This window comes from Bombina bombina, chromosome 1 (genome assembly GCF_027579735.1).
Source record: "Bombina bombina isolate aBomBom1 chromosome 1, aBomBom1.pri, whole genome shotgun sequence".
NCBI classification, from domain to species: Eukaryota; Metazoa; Chordata; class Amphibia; order Anura; family Bombinatoridae; genus Bombina; species Bombina bombina.
This window is the reverse complement of record NC_069499.1, coordinates 109,736,566-109,755,587: the sequence shown is the minus strand read 5'-3', so window position 1 is coordinate 109,755,587 and position 19,022 is coordinate 109,736,566. Positions and strand designations below refer to the sequence as shown.

At 39.2% G+C, this 19,022-nt stretch overlaps 1 protein-coding gene across 1 annotated transcript in view; it reads right to left on the bottom strand.

Annotated features, from left to right (window-relative positions):
- The window catches only part of EML5 (EMAP like 5), a 261,422-nt gene that overhangs the window by 205,348 nt on the left and 37,052 nt on the right, over positions 1–19,022 (bottom strand). The window contains exon 4 of the mRNA XM_053710836.1: positions 349–550. Within this exon, the coding sequence (XP_053566811.1) occupies positions 349–550 (202 nt within the window). The remainder of the gene's footprint in view (positions 1–348; positions 551–19,022) is intronic.

The window sequence follows — 19,022 nt, the reverse complement described above, 5'->3', positions numbered from 1 at the left end:
AAAAAACTGGGGCTCAAATCAGTATGAGAACGCTTCTCATAACCACCTGGAGCACCTTCCTTCGTCCCCTTCCTCCAGTGAGGGCAAAGACAAGACTAGTTTCCAGTAAGGTAGGAGGAGTTTTAATAGCTCTTGGAGTTTAAGGATTTTTGCCTACTCCTAGTGGCCAGGAGTATAATTCCCAGGAGTAAAGGATCGTGGACTCTCACCACCTTTATGAAAGAATTACACTGACCATTTTTAGATATGTTAAAAATACAATGATGTCCCAATGCAATAGCTCAGTAGCTGAAGCAATGCAGGTTTGAGCATTTATTTATTTTGTTGTTGAATCAAAAGAAATCTGACCTTACTGATCTGTCATCACTCCCAGTAATAGCCAGTGGCTTTGTTGGGTGGACAGCGAGCGCCCAGAGCTCCCCCTCACAGTGTCCCTGCATTATCAGGAAGGGCTTGTTCCGCTCATGCACCACAATTTCAAAGATTTCACTGTCCTGTGTTCCAACCAGAATATGGTCCCCTCTCCAGCAGACGCTTCGCACAGATAAACCTGTCAGACAAAAGAATAAGATTATAGCTGTATTAGGCTCTACTCACAATAGTATGCATAACACAATGACTTACATTTTATCAATGCATTACGGGCCAGATTACGAGTTGAGCGCAAGGGGTTTATCGCAAGGGTTTGCGCTTGTCAGACTTACTGCTCGTATTACAAGTTGAAAGTAAAAGCGATCGCTTAAGCACAATCAGGGTTTAAGCTATAATGATTACCGCGACTTCAGAGCTCTGGTTAACTATTTCGCGAAACATAAAAGTGTCACAAAACACATAAAAAAAAACCCATTACAAAGTATAGTTACACCCATAATCACACCATCCACTAAAATTATTCAAAAACAAATATTACAGACAAAAGTTATAAAGGCTCAAAGATATGAGGGGGTATATTTATTAATGTGCGAGCGGTCATACTCCAACAATGCCGCCCCCTGCAGATTTGCAGGGGGTGTCAATCAACCCGATCGTATCGGGAGGATTGCTGTCCGCCGCCTCAGATCACTGTTTCTTAACTCCTGTTTCCGACGAGTCTGAAGGTTTGCGTGGAATTGGCTGAATACGGCTGAATACGGGGCTTGGTAAATCGGCCCCTTAGTCTTTAGACAAACCTTAAATAATCTCTTTGTGCCTAATTACATCATCTGATAAACACAAGTGCTTATAAAATGAGTAAGCAGAGATTAAAGCATGAACGGAGGTCTTCCCACATTAGTTATTGCGATAAGTGGGGTAATTATTTTATTTTGCTTATATTTTAATATTTTACATATATTTTTAATACAAAATGATGCAATTTTAAAGCATATTAAAAATGTTTTTCCCTACCAATTTTTTTAGCACATTTATTAAAAATAACAAATATTGTCTGCTGGAAAAAAAAAGGCAATTTACTTTTTATTGAACATAACATTTCATAGATTTCATGATGAGTCGATTGTAATCAACATTCAAATCTGGCATTTTTTCTATAGAAACCTTCAATAAGCAGAACGAATGTCAAGGTTAATATTATTTCGACCATTTGGATTATCAAAATCCTGACGATAACCTATTGTATTTATAATTCTGGTTGCCAGAGTGTTGAAAGACAGTCAGCTAGTTTACGAGTTGTGCGTTATGAGTGAAAAAGCATCGTCATGACTCTTTTTCACTACCTCTGGTATTACAGGTGTTGTAGGTATAGCTGTACCGCACACCTTTTTGGCCGTCACACAACAAAAGTACCGCCCTTTTTAAAAGTCCTTTTTTAATGGGACTTCCACAGCGCCGGTATTACGAGTTTTGCCTGGGAGGCCAAAAAGTGAGCGGTACTGCATAAAACTACAAGATCCGTACCGCCAACTAAAGTCAGTAATTATGAGTTTTACGTTACAAAGCTGTAGCATAAAACTCATAACTCATAACATCGCCGCCACTATAATAAACATATTAACCCCTAAACCGCGACACTCCTGCATCGCAAACACTAGTTAAATATTATTAACCCCTAATCTGCTGCCCCCAATGTCGTCGCCACCTACATACACTTATTAACCTCTAATCTGCTGTCCCTAACATCGCCGCAACCTACATTACTGTTATTAACCCCTAATCTGCTGCCCCCAATATCGCCGCCACTATACTAAAGTTATTAACTCCTAAACTTAACCCTAAGTCTAACCCTAACGTAACCCTAACACCCACTAACTTTAACATAATTAAAATAATTCCAAAAAAAATTAAAATTAATATCTAAATAATTCCTATTTAAAACTAAATAAATACTTACCTGTAAAATAAAACCTATGCTAGCTACAATATAACTAATAGTTATATTGTATCTAGCTTATGTTTTATTTTTATTTCACAGGTAAGTTTGAATTTATTTTAACTAGGTAGATTAGTTATTAAATAGTTATTAGCTATTTACAAACTACCTAGTTAAAATAAATACAAAGTTACCTGTAAAATAAAACCTAACCTGTCTTATAGTAAAACCTAACATTACACTAAAATTAAATAAATTACATTAATCAAATACAATTAACTAAATCAGCTCTTTTACCTGGCAAATAAAAATACCAACATCCCCCCCAACAGTAAAACCCACCACCCACACAACCAACCCCCCCAAATAAAATTCTATCTAAAAAACCTAAGCTACCCATTGCCATGAAAAGGGCATTTGGATGGGCATTGCCCTTAAAAGGGCATTCAGCTCTTTTACATTGCCCAAACCCTAAGCTAAAAATAAAACCCACCCAATAAACCCTTAATAAAACCTAACACTAACCCCTGAAGATCCACTTACAGTTTTGGAAGACCGGACATCCATCCTCATCCAGCCGGCGAAGTCCTCATCCACGCGGCAAGAAGTCCTCAACAAAGTCGGAAGAAGTCTTCATCCAAGCAGAAAGAAGTCCTCAACGAAGCTGTGGAGAAGTCTTCATCCAAGCGGCAAGAAGTCATCATCCAGGCGGGCGGGCAGAAGTCTTCATCCAGATGGCATCTTCTATCTTCATCCTTGTGGCGTGGAGCGGGTCCATCTTCAAGACATCTCGGGTCGGAGCATCCTCTTCATACGGTCCCAGCCGTACACTGAAGGTTCCCTTTAAGGGACGACATCCAAGATGGCGTCCCTTGAATTCCGATTGGCTGATAGAATTCTATCAGCCAATAGGAATTAAAGGGTAAAAAATCCTATTGGCTGATGCAATCAGCCAATAGGATTGAGTTTCAATCCTATTGGCTGACCCAATCAGCCAATGGGTATTGAGCTTGCATTCTATTGGCTGTTCCAATCAGCCAATAGGATTAAAGCTCAATTCTATTTGCTGATTGCATCAGCCAATAGGATCTTTTACCCTTTAATTCCTATTGGCTGATAGAATGCTATCAGCCAATCGGAATTCAAGGGACGCCATCTTGGACGACGTCCCTTAAAGGGAACCTTCAGTGTACGGCTGGGACTGTATGAAGAGAATGCTCCGCGCCAGTAGTCTTGAAGATGGAGCCGCTCCGCGCCGGAAGGATGAAGATAGAAGATGCCGTCTGTAGGAAGACTTCTCCCGGCTTTGTTGAGGACTTCTTGCTGCTTGGATGAAGACTTCTCCCAGATTCGTTGAGGACTTTTTGCCGCGTGGATGAGGACTTCGCCGGCTGGATAAGGATGGATGTCCGGTCTTCCAAAACTGTAAGTGGATCTACGGGGGTTAGTGTTAGTTTTTATTAAGGGTTTATTGGGTGGGTTTTATTTTTAGCTTAGTTTTTTGGCAATGTAAAAGAGCTGAATGCCCTTTTAAGGGCAATGCCCATCCAAATGCCCTTTTCAGGGCAATGGATAGCTTAGGTTTTTTAGATATAATTTTATTTGGGGGGTTGGTTGTGTGGGTGGTGGGTTTTACTGTTGGGGGGATGTTTGTATTTTTATTTGCCAGGTAAAAGAGCTGATTTCTTTGGGGCAATGCCCCGCAAAAGGCCCTTTTAAGGGCCATTGGCAGTTTAGTGTAGGCTAGGGGTTTTATTATTTTGGGGGGCTTTTTTATTTTGATAGGGCTATTAGATTAGGAGTAATTAGTTTAAATATTTGATAATTTCTTTTTTATTTTGTGTAATTTAGTGTTTATTTTTTTGCAATTTAGTTAATTGTATTTGATTATTGTAATTTATGAAATTTTAGTGTAATGTTAGGTTTTACTGTAAGACAGGTAAGGTTTTATTTTACAGGTAACTTTGTATTTATTTTAACTAGGTAGTTTGTAAATAGCTAATAACTATTTAATAACTAATCTACCTAGTTAAAATTAATATAAACTTACCTGTAAAATAAAAATAAACATAAGCTAGATACAATATAACTATTAGTTATATTGTAGCTATCTTAGGCCTAGATTTAGAGTTTGGCGGTAGCCGTGAAAACCAGCGTTAGAGGCTCCTAACTCTGGTTTTAGGCTACCGCCGGTATTTGGAGTCACTCAAAATAGGGTCTAACGCTCACTTTTCAGCCGCGACTTTTCCATACCACAGATCCCCTTACGTAACTTGCGTATCCTATCTTTTCAATGGGATTTTTCTAACTCCGGTATTTAGAGTCGTTTCTGAAGTGAGCGTTAGACATCTAACGACAAAACTCCAGCCGCAGGAAAAAAGTCAGTAGTTAAGAGCTTTCTGGGCTAACGCCGGTTTCTAAAGCTCTTAACTACTGTACTCTAAAGTACACTAACACCCATAAACTACCTATGTAACCCTAAACCGAGGTCCCCCACATCGCTGACACTCGAAAAAAAAAATTTAACCCCTAATCTGCCGACCGCCACCTACGTTATACTTATGTACCCCTAATCTGCTGCCCCTAACACCGCCGACCCCTATATTATATTTATTAACACCTAATCTGCCCCCCTCAACGTTGCCTCCACCTGCCTACACTTATTAACCCCTAATCTGCCGACCGGACCTGAGCACTACTATAATAAAGTTATTAACCCCTAATCCGCCTCACTAACCCTATCATAAATAGTATTAACCCCTAATCTGCCCTCCCTAACATCGCCGACACCTAACTTCAATTATTAACCCCTAATCTGCCGACCGAATCTCGCCGCTATTCTAATAAATGTATTAACCCCTAAAGCTAAGTCTAACCCTAATACTAACACCCCCCCTAAGTTAAATATAATTTAAATCTAACGAAATGAATTAACTCTTATTAAATAAATTATTCCTATTTAAAGCTAAATACTTACCTGTAAAATAAACCCTAATATAGCTACAATATAAATTATAATTATATTATAGCTATTTTAGGATTTATATTTATTTTACAGGTAACTTTGTATTTATTTTAACCAGGTACAATAGCTATTAAATAGTTAAGAACTATTTAATAGCTAAAATAGTTAAAATAATTACAAATTTACCTGTAAAAGAAATCCTAACCTAAGTTACAAATAAACCTAACACTAGACTATCAATAAATACATTAAATAAAATACCTACAATTACCTACAATTAACCTAACACTACACTATTAATAAATTAATTAAATACAATTGCTACAAATAAATACAATTAAATAAACTAGCTAAAGTACAAAAAATAAAAAAGAACTAAGTTACAAAAAATAAAAAAATATTTACAAACATAAGAAAAATATTACAACAATTTTAAACTAATTACACCTACTCTAAGCCCCCTAATAAAATAACAAAGCCCCCCAAAATAAAAAAATGCCCTACCCTATTCTAAATTACTAAAGTTCAAAGCTCTTTTACCTTACCAGCCCTGAACAGGGCCCTTTGCGGGGCATGCCCCAAGAAATACAGCTCTTTTGCCTGTAAAAAAAAACATACAATACCCAAGCCCCCCAACATTACAACCCACCACCCACATACCCCTAATCTAACCCAAACCCCCCTTAAATAAACCTAACACTAAGCCCCTGAAGATCATCCTACCTTGTCTTTACCATACCAGGTTCACCGATCGGTCCAGAAGAGCTCCTCCGATGTCCTGATCCAAGCCCAAGCGGGGGGCTGAAGAGGTCCATGATCCGGCTGAAGTCTTCATCCAAGCGGGGCAGAAGAGGTCTTCCATCCGATTGAAGTCTTCATCCAAGCGGCATCCATCCGGAGCGAAGCGGCAGCATCCTGAAGACCTCCACCGCGGAACATCCATCCTGGCCGACGACTGAACGACGAATGACGGTTCCTTTAAATGACGTCATCCAAGATGGCGTCCCTCGAATTCCGATTGGCTGATAGGATTCTATCAGCCAATCGGAATTAAGGTAGGAATATTCTGATTGGCTGATGGAATCAGCCAATCAGAATCAAGTTCAATACGATTGGCTGATCCAATCAGCCAATCAGATTGAGCTTGCATTCTATTGGCTGATCGGATGGATGCCGCTTGGATGAAGACTTCAATCGGATGGAAGACCTCTTCTGCCCCGCTTGGATGAAGACTTCAGCCGGATCATGGACCTCTTCAGCCCCCCGTCTGGGCTTGGATCAGGACATCGGAGGAGCTCTTCTGGACCGATCGGTGAACCTGGTATGGTGAAGACAAGGTAGGATGATCTTCAGGGGCTTAGTGTTAGGTTTATTTAAGGGGGGTTTGGGTTAGATTAGGGGTATGTGGGTGGTGGGTTGTAATGTTGGGGGGCTTGGGTATTGTATGTTTTTTTTTACAGGCAAAAGAGCTGTATTTCTTGGGGCATGCCCCGCAAAGGGCCCTGTTCAGGGCTGGTAAGGTAAAAGAGCTTTGAACTTTAGTAATTTAGAATAGGGTAGGGCATTTTTTTTATTTTGGGGGGCTTTGTTATTTTATTAGGGGGCTTAGAGTAGGTGTAATTAGTTTAAAATTGTTGTAATATTTTTTTTATGTTTGTAAATATTTTTTTATTTTTTGTAACTTAGTTCATTTTTATTTTTTGTACTTTAGCTAGTTTATTTAATTGTATTTATTTGTAGCAATTGTATTTAATTAATTTATTGATAGTGTAGTGTTAGGTTAATTGTAGGTAATTGTAGGTATTTTATTTAATGTATTTATTGATAGTGTAGTGTTAGGTTTAATTGTAGGTAATTGTAGGTATTTTATTTAATGTATTTATTGATAGTGTAGTGTTAGGTTTAATTGTAGGTAATTGTAGGTATTTTATTTAATTTATTTATTGATAGTGTAGTGTTAGGTTTAATTGTAGGTAATTGTAGGTATTTTATTTAATGTATTTATTGATAGTCTAGTGTTAGGTTTATTTGTAACTTAGGTTAGGATTTCTTTTACAGGTAAATTTGTAATTATTTTAACTATTTTAGCTATTAAATAGTTCTTAACTATTTAATAGCTATTGTACCTGGTTAAAATAAATACAAAGTTACCTCTAAAATAAATATAAATCCTAAAATAGCTATAATATAATTATAATTTATATTGTAGCTATATTAGGATTTATTTTACAGGTAAGTATTTAGCTTTAAATAGGAATAATTTATTTAATAAGAGTTAATTAATTTCGTTAGATTTAAATTATATTTAAGTTAGGGGGGTGTTAGTGTTAGGGTTAGACTTAGCTTTAGGGGTTAATACATTTATTAGAATAGCGGTGAGCTCCGGTCGGCAGATTAGGGGTTAATGTTTGAAGTTAGGTGTCGGCGATGTTAGGGAGGGCAGATTAGGGGTTAATACTATTTATGATAGGGTTAGTGAGGCGGATTAGGGGTTAATAACTTTATTATAGTAGCGCTCAGGTCCGGTCGGCAGATTAGGGGTTAATAAGTGTAGGCAGGTGGAGGCGACGTTGTGGGGGCAGATTAGGGGTTAATAAATATAATATAGGGGTCGGCGATGTTAGGGCAGCAGATTAGGGGTACATAGGGATAATGTAAGTAGCGGCGGTTTACGGAGCGGCAGATTAGGGGTTAATAATAATATGCAGGGGTCAGCGATAGCGGGGGCGGCAGAATAGGGGTTAATAAGTGTAAGGTTAGGGGTGTTTAGACTCGGGGTACATGTTAGAGTGTTAAGTGCAGACGTAGGAAGGGTTACCGCATAGCAAACAATGGGGCTGCGTTAAGAGCTGAACGCTGCTTTTTTGTAGGTGTTAGGTTTTTTTCCAGCTCAAACAGCCCCATTGTTTCCTATGGGGGAATCGTGCACATGCACGTTTTTGAGGCTGGCCGCGTCCGTAAGCAACTCTGGTATCGAGAGTTGAAGCTGCGTTAAAAATGCTCTACCCTCCTTTTTTGGAGCCTAACGCAGCCTTTATGTGGACTCTCAATACCAGAGTTATTTTTATGGTGCGGCCAGAAAAAAGCCGGCGTTAGTTTTTCGGGTCGTTACCGACAAAACTCCAAATCTAGCGGTTAGGTTTTATTTTACAGGTAAGTTTGTATTTAGTTTTAAATAGTAATTATTTAGGTATTAATTGTAATTTTTATTTGAAATTATTTTAATTATGTTAAAGTTAGTGGGTGTTAGGGTTAGGTTTAGGGGTTAATAACTTTAGTATAGTGGCGGTGACATTGGGGGCGGCAGATTAGGGGTTAAAAAGTGTAGGTAGGTGGTGGCGACATTGGGGGCGGCAGATTAGGGGTTAATAAGTGTATATAGGTGTCGGCGATGTTGGGGGCGGCAGATTAGGGGTTAAAAAGTGTAGGTAGGTGGTGGCGACATTGGGGGCGGCAGATTAGGGGTTAATACATTTATGTAGGTGGCCGTGACATTGGGGGCAGCAGATTAGGGGTTAATAAGTGTATATAGGTGTCGGCGATGTTGGGGGCGGCAGATTAGGGGTGTTTAGACTCTGGGTTTATGTTAGGGTGTTTTTCCCCATAGACATCAATGGGGCAGCGTTACGGAGCTTTATGCTCCGTGTTTGCAGGTGTTAGGCTTTTTTTAGCCGGCTCTCCCCATTGCTGTCTATGGGGAAATCGTGCACGAGCACGTAACAGCAGCTCAAAGCAGCGTTGGTTTTTGTGTGCGGTATGGAGCTCAATGCTGCCATATCACCCGCAAACGCCGGCTTTTTTTAAACTCGTAATACCAGCGCTATAGGGAGTGAAATACCGCCGAAAATGCTGTGGTCGTTAATTTCCCTATAGCGCTCAAAACTCGTAATCTGGCTGAGTGTAAGAAAATGCTTTGCAATCCTCGGACAGCCAATGAGAGTTAACAAATATGAGTCACATGCTGCCGAAATGCCACTTTGACAACTCTGCTATCGCAATAAAACTAAATAAAATAACTGCTTCAGCGGGTGCAGCATTTGGGGCTAGATTACGAGTGGAGCACTATTTTGTGCCGCATTGGGGTTGTGTTCGTATTACAAGTTGAAAGTAAAAAGTTAGCTTGCGAGCGAAACCCGACGGATGCTATCCAAATATTACCGCTGAGCTAACTTCTCCCCAAAGAATTCATGGAATAATTGTTAACTTTAATACATGTTACTAAAATATTACATATAAAATATTTAAAATTATTAATAATTATTAAATATTATTAAACATATTGTAAAATATTCTAACTAAGCCATAGAATATATCTATATTTTTTACAGTATATTAAAAACAATTGAATCATTTTTATCAATATTTTTTAATATTTTATATGAAATATTGCAATAACGCGCATTGAAGTTAGCAATTCTTCATGTGCGCTAACGGACCGCATTAGTCTTAAATTGCAAACCCTGATGTGCGTTATGCATATTTTACATTCTTATTTTCTTCACATAGAAAATAATGTACTTTTTATTATTAAATATATATTTCTCTTTATATATGATGTTCATGTAGAATACATATCTTTACCGATATATCTATAGGAATAGATATAAAGGTATAGGTATATAAAGATATATATAGAAATATGTATTTACAATAAAAAGTATTTTATCCTGCAAGAGAAGAACATTGTAATGTGAAATATGTACAGTACATATACAGTAACACATAATTACATAAATCTATCTACAGGTGGCCCTCGGTTTACAACGATTCAATTTGCACCGTTTCAGAATAACAACCTTTTTTTCAGTCATGTGACTGCTATTGAAAAGCATTGAGAAGCAGTGCATTGATTAAAAAAGCCAGTAGGTGGAGCTGTCCGCTTGTGTTGCAGCAAAGATATGCAAGCTAAGCAAGTTATCGAGCAGATTTCAAAGGAACATGATCTTCCTGTCTATAAATCAGTCCAGATTGGAATGCATAGAAAGAACTGTTTGCAGAAAAATGCAAGTAAAGTCTGTGTTGTGTGATTATTTTATTAGGTTTATAATGCTGTTTAGCAAATGTTTTTGTTCATTTAACTTAGTTTAATTATATATTCTGTGTTGTGTGATTATTTTATTAGGTTTATAATGCTGTTTAGCATGTAAAGTCTTCATTTCAAAGCTTTAAAAATAATGTATTAGGTGTTATGACAATTTTGAGAGGGGCCTGGAACCAAACTCCCTCACTTACCATTGACTTACATTATAAACTGGGTTTCAATTTACAACGGTTTTGATTTACAACCATTCCTTCTGGAACCTAACCCCAGCGTATACTGAGGGCTACCTGTATATACATATATATGCATACATACACATATTTAGACATGCCTATGTATGCATATATCCTTTGCAGACTTATTTTTCAAACATGTTATACAATCTATCTTTAAGCCCTTATAACTTATTTTATAAATTTTGAAGAAATAATTTCTATCAGACAGTGTTACATGAGTGTTTACATGTATTTATGTAGTGTTTAATGCAACTTTTTTTCTTCCCCTACCCTTTACGTAAGCTTTGAAGTCACTCTAATTGGACAAGCTTAAATCGTGATTGCACTCAAACGCATTTACTTTCAACTTTTAATATGCGCACTATTTCTATATACTAAGAAGTCCTTGGGGAATGGCACACACCAGCATCAACAACTACCTGGTGCCCTGCTAATAGGCATACAAACAATCACAGTAACTGTATCCAGGCTCAACAGTAACCCAAAAGATACACAGCAGGCAAACTCAAGAAGGAATCATCAAACGCCTTTAATGTGCAGACATATAAAACAGGCCCTAAACCATAACGTTTCAGCTCAAACACAAGCTTTTCTCAAGTGGAGGCCAGACAGACATAACATTGTGTATAAAAGAAACGCCCTTAAAGTGAAGGTCCATTTTGATGAATTAGTGCCCGGTTTTTAATAAACCTATTAAAAACAAGGGCACTTTAATTCATCAAAATTGACATTTCACTGTTTTCTTCAAAAACTTACCTTTTAATCCTGGCAGCCGCTCCAGCACTTCCTCCGCCCGTCGCAAGCCGTCTTTGCGGGTCCAAAATGACGAATCCGGCTTCCTCCAATCACAGCGTTGCATCAGGCCAAGATTCCCCAGGGGGGAATCTGTGATTGGAGGAAGCCTGATTCATCATTTCTGACGTCTGCAGAGGCTTCCGACGGCCGGGGGAATCGCTGGAGCGGCATTCAGGATTAAAAGGTAAGTTTTTGAAGAAAACAGTGAAATGTCAATTTTGATGAATTAAAGTGCCCTTGTTTTTAATAGGTTTATTAAAACCGGGCACTAATTCATCAAAATGGACCTTCACTTTAAATACCCCCTCAACACCTACATTCAATTACACTCCTACACCCATCAGTTGTTGCTGTCATCATACTAAAAGTGCAACATGTATCAGCGTCAAACACTCGTGTGTGTGCGCAGCTGAATGATGTCATCGGCTCTCGCCCTCGTTGCCATAGCAACATGTCAACATGGTCACAGCACACCCTCTGATCTCAGTGCAGCATGACATACACACAGCAGCTGATGTCTCCCTATTAGTGTTATACAAAGACATTAATAAAAACTTGTTATGTACTACTACAGTTAAGCTTAAAGGGACATTCCAGTCAAAATTTAAAAGCACATAGATGAATTACATATTTGAATAGAAACATATTTGCAATATACATGTGTTAGCAAAAATGCTTCTAGTAAAAGTTATCACTGTTTTAGTGTTAACATTTTTATCTGCATGTGCATGTGAAGCATAGCTAGATATTGTTACTGTGCCCACATTTTAAATACTGCAGCTGCTCAGATCATCAGTGAGGCTTGTATCATGTCAGCAATTAACAAATTGAGTCATTAACAGAAGGTACAAGCACCTTAAGGGATATTAAACCTAAACATTTTCTTTCATGATTCAGATAGAACATGCAATTTTAAACAACTTCCTAATTTACTTCTATTATCTAATTTTCTTAATTCTCTTGATATTCTTTGCTGAAAATCATATCTAGATAGGCTCAGTATCTGCTGATTGGTCGCTGCACATAGATGCCTTGTGTGATTGGCTCACCAATGTCTATTTCTATTTATTCAACAAACGATATCTAAAGAATGAATCAAATTAGATAATAGAAGTAAATGTGAATTTTGTTTAAAATTGTATTCTCTAACTAAATCATGAAAGAATTTTTTTGGGTTTAATGGCCCTTTAGGCTCTCTGAGAAGGTGCTGTGTTTAAAATGCTGGTGCACGGTGCATACTTAAATACACTTTTGAAACAGCTATAGCTTTTATTAGAAGCATTTTTTCTAATCCATGTACATTACAAAATTGCTTCTGTTCAATACCAAAATGCACCCACGTGGTTTCAAAATTTGGCTGGAATATCCCTTTATTAAATGCAATCACATGAACAAACACAATAAATATTTCATAAATTAATTTATCCAAAAGCATATACAAGGCTAAGAGGTGACCAAGGGAGTACAGTTGATATTGTGTACACTACACAACAAAACATTCCCTTGGGATTACTGATAAATGTCTGTATAGAGTGCTCAGAACAAAAGGGTTGTTATGCTAAAATCATCACATGATTTATATCCCTAATGCTATGGATATACAGTATGTATACATAGATAATAAATCTTTCTCCTTAAGCATACGGGTTAGCTATACAATTGGTCACCTCTTATCCTTGTATATGCTTTTGGATTAATTCATTTATGAAATATTTATGGTGTTTGTTCGTGTGATTGCATATATTAAGCTTAACTGTAATAGTACATAATGTGTTTTTATTAATGTCTTTGTATATCACTAATAGGGAGACATCAGCTGCTGTTTGTATTTCATGCTGCACTGTTAGCGCGATCAGAAGGTGTGCTGTGAGCATGTTTACATGTTGCTATGGCAACGGGGGCGAGCGCTGATGATCTCATTCGGCTGCGCACACACACTAGTGATTTAAAGGGAGATTAAACACTAAATAAATGCTAGATAGAATGATGGATTCAAAGAAAACATTAGTCTGAGCATAACATGTAGATGTATTTTTTAAAGGTTCATTAGCTGTTTAAATATTGAAGTGTATAGTTTTATTGTCTATAATACAATGAGAGCTGACATGTTGTAACTTAAAGCAAAAACGAGGAAAAGAGTCTCTATACAAGTAAAAACATCCGTGGACTTTATTTCAATATAAAGGATAAAATCCAATGACACCAGCACAAATACAGGAGACAGCTGGTCCTACTAGTTTCGGCGTAGTGCCGTAACTGCCATATCTTTATTCTCTCAGGAGGCTGCTGACCAGCAGTCTCATAAACAAAACCATATTATACTTCTCAAACAGAGAGAAAGAGAAGTAGCAGTAGCTTTCTGACCCTTACGCTTTCCAGAGAAACAAACAAACAGGGCAGAAGACTGGTAAAAATACTTAGTCGCCTATAGGTAAAATTTCAGAGCACGCACAACATCCAAATTGTGCAACAAACGTTCCTTATGAGAAGAAGGATTAGGACATAGAGAAGGAACAACAATATCCTGAATAATATTTCTATCTGAAACCACTTTAGGAAGAAAACCCCAATTTAGTACGAATAACCACCTTATCAGCATAAAAAATAAGGTAAGGGGAATCGCATTGCAAAGCCGAGAGTTCCGAGACTCTCCGAGCAGAAGAGATAGCAATAAGAAACAAAACCTTCCAAGATAACAACTTAATATCTATGGAATGCAATGGCTCAAACGGAGCCTGCTGCAAAACTTTAAGAACAAGGTTAAGGCTCCAAAGAGGAGCAACAGACTTAAACACAGGCCTGATTCTAACCAGAGCCTGACAAAAGGATTGAACATCTGGTACATCTGCCAGACGCTTGAGCAACAAAACAGATAATGCAGAAATTTGACCCTTCAGAGAACTGTCTGACAATCTCATCTCCAGACCTTCCTGGAGAAAAGACAAAATCCTAGGAATCCTGACCTTACTCCAAGAGTAGCCTTTGGATGCACACCAATAGAGGTATTTACGCCATACCTTATGGAAAATCTTTCTAGTAACAGGCTTACGAGAAAGAGAAAAGAAAACCCATGCTTAGACAGAACTAAGCGTTCAATCTCCAAGCAGTCAGCTTTAGAGAAACAAGATTTGGATGAATGACCCTGAGTGAGAAGGTCCTTCCTCAGAGGAAACCTTCAAGGTGGAAGAGATGACATCTTCACTAGGTCTGCATACCAGATCCTGCGAGGCCAAGCTGGAGCTATTAGAATTACTGATGCTCTCTCCTGTTTGATGCGAGCAATGATTCGTGGAAGGAGAGCAAACGGAGGAAATAGATATGCCAGACTGAAATTCGAAGGGACCACCAGAGCATCTATCAGGGTGGCTTGCAGGTCTCTTGACCTTGAACCGTAACTTGGAAGCTTGGCGTTCTGCCGAGAAGCCATCAGATCTAGCGCCGGCACCCCCCCATTTGAGGGTTAACCAGGAGAACACCTCCGGATGGAGTGCCCACTCCCCGGGATGAAAAGTCTGTCTGCTCAGGAAGTCCGCTTCCCTGTTGAACACACCTCGGATGTGGATGGCAGAAAGGCAGCAATTGTGAGCTACGCCCACTGAATAATCTGAGCCACCTCCTTCATGGCTAAGGAACTCCGAGTTCCTTACTGGTGATTGATGTAAGCCACTGCGGTGATATTGTCCGTCTGGAACCTGATAATCTGGACTAAGGTCAACTGAGGCCAAGCCATCAGAGCATTGTAAATCGCTCTCAACTCCAAAGATGTTTATGGGGATAGCTGACTTCTCCCAGGTTCATAATCCCTGCGCCTTTAACGAGTCCCAGACTGCTCCCCAGCCCAGCAGGCTGGTGTCCCTGGTTACAACCACCCAGGAAGGTCTCCGGAAGCATGTACCCCAAGACAGATCCTCCTAAGAAAGCCACCACGGGAGAGAGTACCTTGTCAACTGATCTAGATCTATCCTCTGAGATAGATCCGAATGATCCCCATTCCATTGTCTGAGAATGCATAACTGCAGAGCTCTCAAATGGAATCAAGCAAAGGGATCGATGTCCATGGAAGCAACCATCAGACCAATTACCTCCATACATTGAGCCACTGATGGCCGAACAGTAGACTGCAGAGAGAGGCAAGAGGAAAGAATCTTGGATTTTCTGACCTCCGTCAGAAAGATATTCATCGATAGGGAATCTATAATGGTCCCTAAGAAAACCACCCTTGTAGCTGGAACAAGGGAATTCTTTTTTAGATTCACTTTCCATCCGTGGGAACAAAGAAAAGACAACAAGAACTCTGTATGGGAGCTTGCTTGTTGAAAAGATGGTGCCTGAACCAATATGTCATCCAGGTAGGGTGCCACTACAATTCCCCGAGACCTGATAACTGCCAAGAGAGCCCCCAGAACCTTTGAGAAAATTCTGGGAGCTGTGGCAAGACCAAACAGAAGCACCACAAACTGAAAGTGTCTGTCTAGAAAGGTGAATCTCAGGAACTTGTGATGATCCCTGTGGATGGGAACATGAAGATATGCATCCTTCAGGTCTATGGTCGTCATGAATTGACCCTCCTGAACCAAGGGAAGAATGGGCCGAATGGTTTCCATTTTGAAGGATGGTACCCTGAAAAACTTGTTTGGACACTTTAGGTCTAGAATAGGTTGAAAAGTTCCCTCTTTTTTGGGAACCACAAACAGATTTGAATAAAATCCCAGGCCCTGTTCTTTTACAGGGACTGGAACTATCACCCCCAGGGAAAAAGGGTCCCAAACGCATTTTAAGAATGCCTCTCTTTTTATCTGGTTTGCAGATAATCTTTAAATGAGAAACCTGCCCCTGGGAGGAAATAAATGAGTTGGCTAACTTGAGAGCCTTAATCCTATCTTGGATCTCCTCTAAAGGAGTCTCCACTTGAAGAGAATCAGACAAAGCATTGTACCAATAAGATGCCACACTAGACACAGTGGCAATACAAACTGCAGGTTGCCATTGTAGACCATGATGAACATACATCTTCTTTAAATAAGCCTCCAGCTTTTTGTCCATTGGACCCTGCAGCTGTCCTCAATAGGAATAGTAGTTCTCTTAGCCAGAGTAGAAATGGCTCCTTCTACTTTAGGCACCGTTTGCCATGACTCTTTGATGAAGTCAGTGACCGGAAAAATCTTCTTAAAGACAGGAGACGGTGTAAAAGGTATCCCTGGCTTCTCCCATTTCTGTGGTATAATCTACATAGCACGGTCTGGAACAGGAAACACCTCCACAGAGGAAGGAACATCAAAGTATTTATTAAGTTTACTTGATTTTTTGGGTTGACAACAACAGGCGGGTCGGAGTTGTCCATAGTAGCCAAAACCTCCTTTAACAGTACACTGAGGTGTTCAAGCTTAGATCTGAAGGATACAACTTCAGCATCAGAAGAAGGAATTATACTGTCCGAATCTGAGATCTCACCCTCAGAAGCTACCGATGTATCCTCCTCATCAGAATTATGAGGAAGGGAAACCAGGGTAGTAGAAGCTGGAGCAGAAACCTTACTATCCGAATCTCTAATTTTCCTCTTGCGTTTACTCTGTAGCATGGGAATGGCAGCTAATGCTGCAGATACCGCAGAAGATACCTGGGCAGCAATCTCTGCATGCAAATAAACTCCTCCAGGAGGTTGAGAGGAACCGCAGGGCACTGCATGTGACACCACTAAGGCTTGGGACGTCTGAGGAGAAAGCTGTGGCATTGCCTGAACAGCATCCACCTGAGAGACTTTTGGCTCAGAAACAAAGAGACTATCTTTATTTTTTAAAGTTCTGTCTATGCATGAAGAATAACATGGCAAGGGTGGCACAATAATAAACTCTGAGCAAAGTGGACATTTGTCCATAGGAACAGCATCCTGCTCCATAATGAGAAAAATAAAATCAGACCGCCTCCTTACGCGAGAAGGATTTGTCCCCAAACAATAAGAAATATTGGGCAGAAGTATATGACAAATTATAGAATTATTGAAATTTTTATTAACAATAAATATCTGCACCTCTTCACCTCAGCTCACAACTGAGGTGTCTACCTGCCACCTTCAATATCGAACGGAGAGAAGACCGTTCCCTGCCGAGTGTACTCGAGTTGAAGCCGCAACCGCTCTGACAAACTTTCAAGAGTGGTCACGTGACCGGCCTGTGAAGCTGTGTCATATATTAGAAAACGAGCACTTCAGGCCGGAAGAGAAGCACAACTAAAATTAAACCGCTTTCTGAAATCAAAACTCACTCATAGCCGGCTTAAAATCGCATCGTATGCGATAACAAGTGCCTGCAAAAGTAAATAAATGTGCCCCACATAAACTATAACAATCTATTAAGCCTCCAGCTTCCTCAGAAGTCTGTCTCATAATAATCCCTTAATAAAATCTGAGCCAATGATATGGGGTTAACCGTTTCCTTGCCATAAAGGAAATTTAACCCCAGTCTCCAAGTCACAAACACAGTGTGCCATGCCCCTGCCTGAAAATAACCCTGAACCCAGTGTATTAGACCCTATTATAATGTAGGGAATCTATAGGTTAACCCCTTCAGTGCCAGCCTCCTAGCCCCAGAAGACAAAAGGCACTTACCTGCATATCTAGCTGTCTGGCAGGAAGACAGCTCACATGGTATGGAGGGACACCATTTCTTACAGACCTGTGGAAGAAGAAAGGACAGAGTAAACCTACTCTGGTTTTCTATACTAGGGCAGCCATATGTTAGGAAAATGCAGTGAAGCCCACTTTACAAGTTCCTAACTGCTTTAAAGCCACTACTACTCTACTGAAGAGATTAATGTGGACTACAGCTTGACCCGATCCTTGAAGAAAGGAGAAAGAACAGAGCAAACCTACTCTAGCTTTCTAAAATAAATAAAATATTGCTTGAAGCGAAGTAAATCCATATTCTTCAGAAACTCAAACTTTACCTCCTCCTTTTTACAGAGGAAAAGAGAATGACTGGGGATTGTGGGTAGGGGAGTGACACTTAACAGCTTGGCTGTGGTGCTCTTTGCCTCCTCCTGCTGGCCAGGAGTGATATTTCCAACAGTAATTAATGACGTTGTGGACTCACCATATCTTAGGAAAGAAAAAGTTTCCAGTGACACAACGGATAGGTATGCTCACAATATGATAGTCATTATGGCCCAATTGCCCTCCTTATGATCATACATACTTAGCCACCAACATTCCACAATTTATCAATCTATGACTTCATTCTTCACACTTGTCCTGTTAAAAGCAAGAGCTCATATCTGAAGGAATATAAAACCCAAAAATGTTCTTTCATGATTCAGACAGAACATACAATTTTTAACAGATTTCCAATTTATTTTTATTATCAAAAAGTCTTTGTTTTCTTCTTATCCTTTGTTGAAAAGCAGGAAGGCAAGTTCAGGAGTGTGCACGTGTCTGCAAACTATACGGCAGCAGTTTTGCAACAATGTTATACATTAGAAAGAGCATTAGATGGCAGCACTATTTCCTGTCATACCGTGCTTCAGACTTATGCACGCTACCTATCTAGATATCTCTTCAACAAAGAATAACATGAGAATGACGCAAAATTTGATAATAGAAGTAAATTGGAAAGTTTTTTTTAAATTGTTTTCTCTCTTTGAATCATGAAAGAAATTTTAGTTTACTGACCCTTAAAGGAAGTA